A 9565-nucleotide genomic window follows, 5' to 3' on the forward strand; every position below is an offset into this window, starting at 1 on the left:
GTCTGCCGATAAGAATATGGTGATTGACAGAGTCGAAAGCCTTGGCAAGGTCGATGAAGACGGCTGCACAGTACTGTCTTTTATCGATGGCGGTTATGATATCGTTTAGTACCTTGAGCGTGGCTGCGGTGCACCCGTGACCGGCTCGGAAACCAGATTGCACAGCGGAGAAGGTACGGTGGGATTCGAGATGGTCAGTGACCTGTTTGTTGACTTGGCTTTCGAAGACCTTAGATAGGCAGGGCAGGATGGATATAGGTCTGTAACAGTTTGGGTCCACGGTGTCTCCCCCTTTGAAGAGGGGGATGACTGCGGCAGCTTTCCAATCCTTGGGGATCTCAGACGATATGAAAGAGAGGTTGAACAGGCAGGTAATGGGGGTTGCAACAATGGCGGCGGATAGTTTCAGAAATAAAGGGTCCAGATTGTCAAGCCCAGCTGATTTGTACGGGTCCAGGTTTTGCAGCTCTTTCAGAACATCTGCTATCTGGATTTGGGTAAAGGAGAACCTGGAGAGGCTTGGGCGAGTAGCTGCGGGGGGGCGGAGCTGTTGGCTGAGGTTGGAGTAGCCAGGCGGAAGGCATAGCCAGCTGTTGAGAAATGCTTGTTGAAGTTTTCGATAATCATGGATTTATCGGTGGTGACCGTGTTACCTAGCCTCAGTGCAGTGGGCAGCTGGGAGGAGGTGCTCTTGTTCTCCATGGACTTCACAGTGTCCCAGAACTTTTTGGAGTTGGAGCTACAGGATGCAAACTTCTTCCTGAAGAAGCTGGCCTTAGCTTTCCTGACTGACTGCGTGTATTGGTTCCTGACTTCCCTGAACAGTTGCATATCACAGGGACTATTCGATGCTATTGCAGTCCGCCACAGGATGTTTTTGTGCTGGTCGAGGGCAGTCAGGTCTGGAGTGAACCAAGGGCTGTATCTGTTCTTAGTTCTGCATTTTTTGAACGGAGCATGCTTATCTAAAATGCTGAGGAAGTTACTTTTAAAGAATGACCAGGCATCCTCAACTGACGGGATGAGGTCAATGTCCTTCCAGGATACCTGGGCCAGGTCGATTAGAAAGGCCTGCTCACAGAAGTGTTTTAGGGAGCGTTTGACAGTGATGTGTTGTAACCCTTCAGAAACAAACTGGGATCAATACAATACCAGGTGGTGTTGTAACCCTTCAGAAACAAACTGGGGTCAATACAATACCAGGTGGTGTTGTAACCCTTTAGAAACAAACTGGGGTCAATACAATACCAGGTGGTGTTGTACCCCTTTAGAAACAAACTGGGGTCAATACAATACCAGGTGGTGTTGTAACCCTTTAGAAACAAACTGGGGTCAATACAATACCAGGTGGTGTTGTAACCCTTTAGAAACAAACTGGGTTCAATACAATACCAGGTGGTGTTGTAACCCTTTGGAAACAAACTGGGTTCAATACAATACCAGGTGGTGTGGTTGAGGTCAGGGCTCTGTGCAGGCCAGTCAAGTTCTTCCACACCATTCTCGACAAACCATTTCCGTCTGGACCTTGCTTTGTGCACAGGGGCATTGTCATGCGGAAACAGGAAAGGGCCTTCCCCAAACGGTTGCCACAAAGTTGGAAGCACAGAATCATCTATAATGTCATTGAATACTGTAGCGTTAAGATTTCCCTTCACTGGAACTAAGGGGCCCGAACCATGAAAAACAGCCCCCGACCTTTATTCCTCCTCCACCAAACTTTACAGTTGGAACTATTCATTGGGGAAGGTAATGTTCTCCTGGCATCCGCCAAATACAGATTGCCAGATGCGTAGCGTGAATTGATTCATCACTCCAGAGAACTCATTTCCACTGCTCCAGAGTCCAATGGCGCTGAGCTTCACACCACTCCAGCCGATGCTTGGCATTGCGCATGGTGATCTTAGGCTTGTGTGCGGCTGCTCGGCCATGGTAACCCATTTCATGAAGCTCCTGACGAACAGTTCTTGTGCTGATGTTACTTCCAGAGGCAGTTTGGAACTCGGTAGTGAGTGTTGAAACCGAGGACAGACGATTTTTACACGCTTGAGCACTCAGCTGTCCCGTTCTGTGAGCTTGTGTGGCCTATCACTTGGCGACTGAGCCGTTGTTGCTCCTAGACGTTTCCACTTCACAGCACTTACAGTTGACAGGCGCAGCTCTAGCAGGGCAGAAAATTGACACACTGACTTGTTGGAAAGGTGGCATCCAATGACAGTGCCACGTTGAAAGTGACTGAGCTCTTCAGTAAGGCCATTCTACTGCCAATGTTTGTCTATGGAGATTGCATGGCGGTGTACTCGATTTTATACACCTGTCAAATAAAATAATATAACATTTTATTTGTCACATACACATGGTTAGCAGATGTTAATGCGAGTGTAGCGAAATGCTTGTGCTTCTAGTTCTGACAATGCAGTAATAACCAACGAGTAATCTAGCTAACAATTCTAAAACTATTACCTTATACACACAAGTGTAAAGGGATAAAGAATATGTACATAAAGATATATGAATGAGTGATGGTACAGAGCGGCATAGGCAAGATACAGTAGATGGTATCGAGTACAGTATATACATATGAGATGAGTATGTAAACAAAGTGGCATAGTTAAAGTGGCTAGTGATACATGTATTACATAAAGATGCAGTAGATGATACAGAGTACAGTATATACATATGAGATTAATAATGTAGGGTATGTAAACATTATATTAAGTAGCATTGTCAGCAACGGTGTGGCTGAAATAGCCGAATCCACTAATTTGAAGAGGTTGTTCACATACTTTTGTATATATAGTGTATCTAGCAAACTGGTTAGCTTTGTAGTTAGATAGCTAGCTAACTGGCTACTACTGATAGGCTGATGTTGTTGTTATAGAATCATTGTTATCTAGAAAGGAACAGCTTGGGTAGCCTATGTTCCCATACTATCCTGCATATTAGATCCTCCAGATGTTTTGGGGGAATAAATTGATGTAAGTCACTTTGGTATGCTTAATCACAACACTCTCACAAAGGTACAGGACATATTGCGACATGTCTCTCTGAGTGGTGTTCTCACTAGTTTAACTAGTGACGAACCAACTTCTTCAGGATTGGTGGGTCCCCTGCGAGACGGTTGAGTTAACGTAGGCTAATGCGATTAGCTTTATGATGTAAGTAACAAGATGTAAGTAAGTAACAAGAGCATTTCCCAGGACATAGACATATCTGATATTGGCAGAAAGCTTAAATTCCTGTTAATCTAACTGCACTGTCCAATTTACAGTAGCTATTACAGTGAAATAATACCATGCTATTGTTTGAGGAGAGTGCACAGCTATGATCTTGAATATGTATTAATAAACCAACTAGGCACATTTGGGCAGTCTTGATACAACATTTTGAACAGAAATGCAATGGTTCAATGGATAGTCTAAAACTTTGCGCATACACTGATGCCATCTAGTGGCCAAAATCTAAACTGCACCTGGGCTAGAATAATACATTATGGCCTATCTCTTGCATTTCAAAGATAAATCATTTAAAAAAATCTTTGTATTGTCTTTTACCAGATCTAATGTGTTATATTCTCCTACATTAATTTCACATTTCCACAAACTTCAAAGTGTTTCCTTTCAAATGGTACCAATAATAACCATATCCTTGCTTCAGGGCCTGAGTTACTACAGGCAGTTAGATTTGGGAATGTCATATTAGGCGAACATTGAAAAAAAGGGGCCGATCCTTAAGCGGTTGTGTTGGAGACCTACAAGGTATAAATACCGCTCCGGTGGCTAGGCGCGTCACCTGCCTACGCACCTTTACAACGGATAGAATGTGGAACTTTACACGGCTGACGCTTTGCCTTCTCAGTGTTGCCGGTGAGTGTTGTTCATCTTGATTTTTACATAGTTAGTACCAAGTGGCAGTCAAATAGTTTTATTAAATAACAATAAAAAAAACGGCACATTAACTTCTAAGAGCAGTTTAGACAAACACAACAGTCGATACCTCCAGCGAACTGCCTTGATGACCGACGCGCATTTTTTTGACTAGAGAAAACATGAACCTTTTTCTCGTTTAGATTGGAACTCCTGGAAATCACATCTGACGTTTAAATAATTTAATGAGCTTCCGGTTTAACATCTTTCTCTGTTTTAGTTTTGGCACGAGGAGCGAGTCTCCCAGACGGAACCACAGAGGTAAGCAGGCTAAACGCGTTGTTTATTTCGTGGAGTGAAAGGTTATGTGCCTTTCTAAAACACGTTGCTCTTTGTGCTGGATTACTTCATGTAGAACTGTGGTATGGGTCTTCCTCTGGACAAAATTCAGTTGTTCACCAAGTACACCCGTATGTTTACAGTCACTTCCTTAGTTGACATTACTTTCAGGGCTACATTCATTATTCGGATTATGTTGCGAAACGTTTTGAAACTAACAATTTACTCCATGTAAAATGTTTAGCAATAAACGAACATTTCTATTGGACAAACGTTCTGTAATTGGCTTCCATTGCAAAAACCATTGCAAAAACGTTTTGCAACAGAATCTGACTAATGAATACACCCCAGGTGCGCTGCACCAGTGGAAGGAGAAGGGAAGGTATGTATGTTCCCTGTTATGTTCTCTTCATATGGTGTTATACCAGTACACTATTACAACCCTGTTCTCTTCATATTGGCTCAATCCAGAACACTATTACCAATACCTCGCTTTATTTATTGAGACAAGTCCTTTATTACATAGTCTGTTGGACCAAAAAACAGGTTGACTGTTCCCAGTACACTATATTACCAACACCTCATTTATTACATAACCTGGTCTTTGTCCAACAGGTTGACTGTTCCCAGTACACTATATTACCAACACCTCACTTATTACATAACCTGGTCTTTGTCCAACAGGTTGACTGTTCCCAGTACACTATATTACCAACACCTCACTTATTACATAACCTGGTCTTTGTCCAACAGGCTGACTGTTCCCAGTACACTATATTACCAACACCTCATTTATTACATAACCTGGTCTTTGTCCAACAGGTTGACTGTTCCCAGTACACTATATACCAACACCTCATTTATAACCTGGTCTTTGTCCAACAGGTTGACTGTTCCCAGTACACTATATTACCAACACCTCACTTATTACATAACCTGGTCTTTGTCCAACAGGTTGACTGTTGTACCAACACTATATTACCAACAGGCTGACTGTTCCCAGTACACTATATTACTGTTCCCAGTACACACCAACACTTATTACATAACCTGGTCTTTGTCCAACAGGTTGACTGTTCCCAGTACACTATATTACCAACACCTCACTTATTACATAACCTGGTCTTTGTCCAACAGGTTGACTGTTCCCAGTACACTATATTACCAACACCTGACTGTTTACATAACCTGGTCTTTGTCCAACAGGCTGACTGTTCCCAGTACACTATATTACCAACACCTCACTTATTACATAACCTGGTCTTTGTCCAACAGGCTGACTGTTCCCAGTACACTATATTACCAACACCTCACTTATTACATAACCTGGTCTTTGTCCAACAGGTTGACTGTTCCCAGTACACTATATTACCAACACCTCATTTATTACATAACCTGGTCTTTTTGTACCAACAGGTTGACTGTTCCCAGTACACTATATTACCAACACCTCACTTATTACATAACCTGGTCTTTGTCCAACAGGTTGACTGTTCCCAGTACACTATATTACCAACACCTCACTTATTACATAACCTGGTCTTTGTCCAACAGGCTGACTGTTCCCAGTACACTATATTACCAACACCTCACTTATTACATAACCTGGTCTTTGTCCAACAGGCTGACTGTTCCCAGTACACTATATTACCAACACCTCACTTATTACATAACCTGGTCTTTGTCCAACAGGTTGACTGTTCCCAGTACACTATATTACCAACACCTCACTTATTACATAACCTGGTCTTTGTCCAACAGGTTGACTGTTCCCAGTACACTATATTACCAACACCTCACTTATTACATAACCTGGTCTTTGTCCAACAGGTTGACTGTTCCCAGTACACTATATTACCAACACCTCACTTATTACATAACCTGGTCTTTGTCCAACAGGCTGACTGTTCCCAGTACACTATATTACCAACACCTCACTTATTACATAACCTGGTCTTTGTCCAACAGGTTGACTGTTCCCAGTACACTATATTACCAACACCTCATTTATTACATAACCTGGTCTTTGTCCAACAGGCTGACTGTTCCCAGTACACTATATTACCAACAGGTTGACTGTTCCCAGTACACTATATTACCAACACCTCACTTATTACATAACCTGGTCTTTGTCCAACAGGTTGACTGTTCCCAGTACACTATATTACCAACACCTCACTTATTACATAACCTGGTCTTTGTCCAACAGGCTGACTGTTCCAGTACACTATATTACCAACACCTCACTTATTACATAACCTGGTCTTTGTCCAACAGGCTGACTGTTCCCAGTACACTATATTACCAACACCTCACTTATTACATAACCTGGTCTTTGTCCAACAGGTTGACTGTTCCCAGTACACTATATTACCAACACCTCACTTATTACATAACCTGGTCTTTGTCCAACAGGTTGACTGTTCCCAGTACACTATATTACCAACACCTCACTTATTACATAACCTGGTCTTTGTCCAACAGGCTGACTGTTCCCAGTACACTATATTACCAACACCTCACTTATTACATAACCTGGTCTTTGTCCAACAAGTTGACTGTTCCCAGTACACTATATTACCAACACCTCATTTATTACATAACCTGGTCTTTGTCCAACAGGCTGACTGTTCCCAGTACACTATATTACCAACAGGTTGACTGTTCCCAGTACACTATATTACCAACACCTCACTTATTACATAACCTGGTCTTTGTCCAACAGGTTGACTGTTCCCAGTACACTATATTACCAACACCTCACTTATTACATAACCTGGTCTTTGTCCAACAGGCTGACTGTTCCCAGTACACTATATTACCAACACCTCACTTATTACATAACCTGGTCTTTGTCCAACAGGCTGACTGTTCCCAGTACACTATATTACCAACACCTCACTTATTACATAACCTGGTCTTTGTCCAACAGGTTGACTGTTCCCAGTACACTATATTACCAACACCTCACTTATTACATAACCTGGTCTTTGTCCAACAGGTTGACTGTTCCCAGTACACTATATTACCTACACCTCACTTATTACATAACCTGGTCTTTGTCCAACAGGCTGACTGTTCCCAGTACACTATATTACCAACACCTCACTTATTACATAACCTGGTCTTTGTCCAACAAGTTGACTGTTCCCAGTACACTATATTACCAACAGGTTGACTGTTCCCAGTACACTATATTACCAACACCTCACTTATTACATAACCTGGTCTTTGTCCAACAGGTTGACTGTTCCCAGTACACTATATTACCAACACCTCACTTATTACATAACCTGGTCTTTGTCCAACAGGCTGACTGTTCCCAGTACACTATATTACCAACACCTCACTTATTACATAACCTGGTCTTTGTCCAACAGGCTGACTGTTCCCAGTACACTATATTACCAACACCTCACTTATTACATAACCTGGTCTTTGTCCAACAGGTTGACTGTTCCCAGTACACTATATTACCAACACCTCACTTATTACATAACCTGGTCTTTGTCCAACAGGCTGACTGTTCCCAGTACACTATATTACCAACAGGTTGACTGTTCCCAGTACACTATATTACCAACACCTCACTTATTACATAACCTGGTCTTTGTCCAACAGGCTGACTGTTCCCAGTACAACTTGCCCATGTGCCCCCGCAACTTCGAGCCAGTGTGTGGAAGTGACGGCACCAACTACTCTAATGAATGCATGCTGTGCTTTCAGAACATGTAAGTATCCAACTTAAGCTTTCAACAACTGACTTCTCTTTCTCTCTTGCTCTGTGCCTGTCTTGTTTCTCTCAGTGTTTGTTTGTTGTTTAAAACCTGCTCTGTGTGTGTTCCCAGGGAGCGGAAGACTAACATTCTCATCCGGAGTAAAGGAGAGTGCTGAACCAGACAAGACCGTCCATTGTCTCAGCCACACACCAGGCCCCCTCAACATGACTTTAAACCACTTCCTGTTGCCTTGTCAAAACACTGACGTCTCTTCTATTGCTTTCTAAATGCTGAGGAGACAGTAAACGATTTGTCTCGATATACTTTGAACCGTTTCCTCAGCACCTGTTTCCTTCTCCAAACCTTATGGGCTCCCTGTTTGTCTTCTGTAGAGCACTTAACCCCCTAGTCTTTAAGACTGGTGTAGCGTACCTTCTTTGTGGCAAAATTGTATTTTTAAATGGGATAATCTTTATTGTGTTTTTACTTGGCCATCTTTAAAAAAAAATCTGTAATTAAAACAATTTTAGCAAAGTTCCTTGTCAACTGTCAGGTTCTGGATTTTTTATTTAACCTTTATTTAACCAGGAAGGGCTCATTGAGATTAAAATCTCTTTTCAAGAGCGCCCTGGCCAAGATAGGCAGCACCAAGTCATTACAAAAAAATTAGACAGACAACATGAAAAACTACAAGTAATCTAGTAAGAAAAAACATTGAATTCACAAGAGTATAAAACAGCAAATTATAAACATTGACAGGTCAGGGAATCAGCCTCAAAATCATTAAACACCAATCGGGACAAGTTCTTCCAGTTTAAAAGTATGGCTGAAATGTGGAGGAACTGGTTCTGCAGGATCCATGACGTCTGGTTTTTGTTTAGTCATTACGATCCCTACAAAGGTACCGTGGGAATGGAAAACGATGTCCTTTTATTAAAATACAAAAGGATTTAACCAACAATGCAGTTCTATGAAAATAATTAAAAAGCAATAGACTATATACAGGGGGTACCGGTTAGTTGAAGTGACTATGCCTCGATAATAGAGTAGCACCAGTGTGTTGGGGTGGGGGCAATGCAAATAGTCTTGGAAGCCATTTGATTAGCTTTTCAGGAGTCTTATGGCTTGGTGGGTAGAAGCTGTTTAAAAGCCTCTTGGACCTAGACTTGGTGCTCCAGTACCGCTTGCCGTGTGGTAGCAGAGAACAGTGTATGACTAGGGTGGCTAGAGTCTTTGATTTTTAGGGCTTTCCTATGACACCGTCTGGTATAGAGTTCCTGGATGGCAGGAAGCTTGGTCCCGGTGATGTACTGGGCTGTACGCACTACCCTCTGTAGTGCCTTGCGGTCGGAGGCCGAGCTGTTTCCATAACAGGCAGTGATTCAACGCTCTCGATGGCGCAGCTGTAGAACCTTTAGAGGATCTGACGACCCATGCCAAATCTTTTCAGTCTGCTGAGTGGGAATAGGTTTTGTCATGGGCTTGGACCATGTTAGTTTGTTGATGTGGACACCAAGGAACTTGAAGCTCTCAACCTGCTCCGTCGATGAGAATGGGGTCGTGCTCGGTCCTCCTTTTCCTGTAGTCCATAATCATCTCCTTTGTCTTGATCATGTTGAGGGAGAGGTTGTTGTCCTGGCACCA

At 42.5% G+C, this 9565-nt stretch overlaps 1 protein-coding gene across 9 annotated transcripts; it reads left to right on the forward strand.

Moving 5' to 3' along the window:
* The first annotated feature begins 3723 nt into the window (after positions 1-3723).
* On the forward strand, positions 3724-8458 carry LOC112236985 (serine protease inhibitor Kazal-type 1). 9 transcript variants are annotated; one of them, XM_042303526.1, is made up of 6 exons: positions 4210-4886; positions 6274-6858; positions 6928-7341; positions 7376-7720; positions 7755-7933; positions 8051-8458. In XM_042303526.1, the coding sequence occupies exons 1-6, from the start codon at positions 4539-4541 to the stop codon at positions 8094-8096; spliced, it is 1917 nt and encodes a 638-aa protein (XP_042159460.1). In that variant the 5' UTR covers positions 4210-4538; the 3' UTR covers positions 8097-8458. The 9 variants fall into 9 exon arrangements, with proteins under 9 accessions (XP_024261373.1, XP_042159463.1, XP_042159462.1 ...); XM_042303525.1 differs by having other exon boundaries at positions 6274-6824; positions 6859-7375; positions 7445-7720; XM_042303522.1 differs by having other exon boundaries at positions 4209-4886; positions 6274-7341.
* Positions 8459-9565: the final 1107 nt, after the last annotated feature.

The sequence above is a fragment of the Oncorhynchus tshawytscha genome, linkage group LG21, assembly GCF_018296145.1.
Source record: "Oncorhynchus tshawytscha isolate Ot180627B linkage group LG21, Otsh_v2.0, whole genome shotgun sequence".
NCBI classification, from domain to species: Eukaryota; Metazoa; Chordata; class Actinopteri; order Salmoniformes; family Salmonidae; genus Oncorhynchus; species Oncorhynchus tshawytscha.

Excerpts from the sequence above, each read along its gene's own strand:
- LOC112236985 (XM_042303522.1), top strand. The coding sequence starts at position 4,539 with ATGAATACACCCCAGGTGCGCTGCACCAGTGGAAGGAGAAGGGAAGGT. Across the intron at positions 7,721-7,754 it reads ACCTGGTCTTTGTCCAACAG|GTTGACTGTTCCCAGTACAC; the intron begins GCTGACTGTTCC and ends TATTACCAACAG. Across the intron at positions 7,934-8,050 it reads ATGCTGTGCTTTCAGAACAT|GGAGCGGAAGACTAACATTC; the intron begins GTAAGTATCCAA and ends GTGTGTTCCCAG.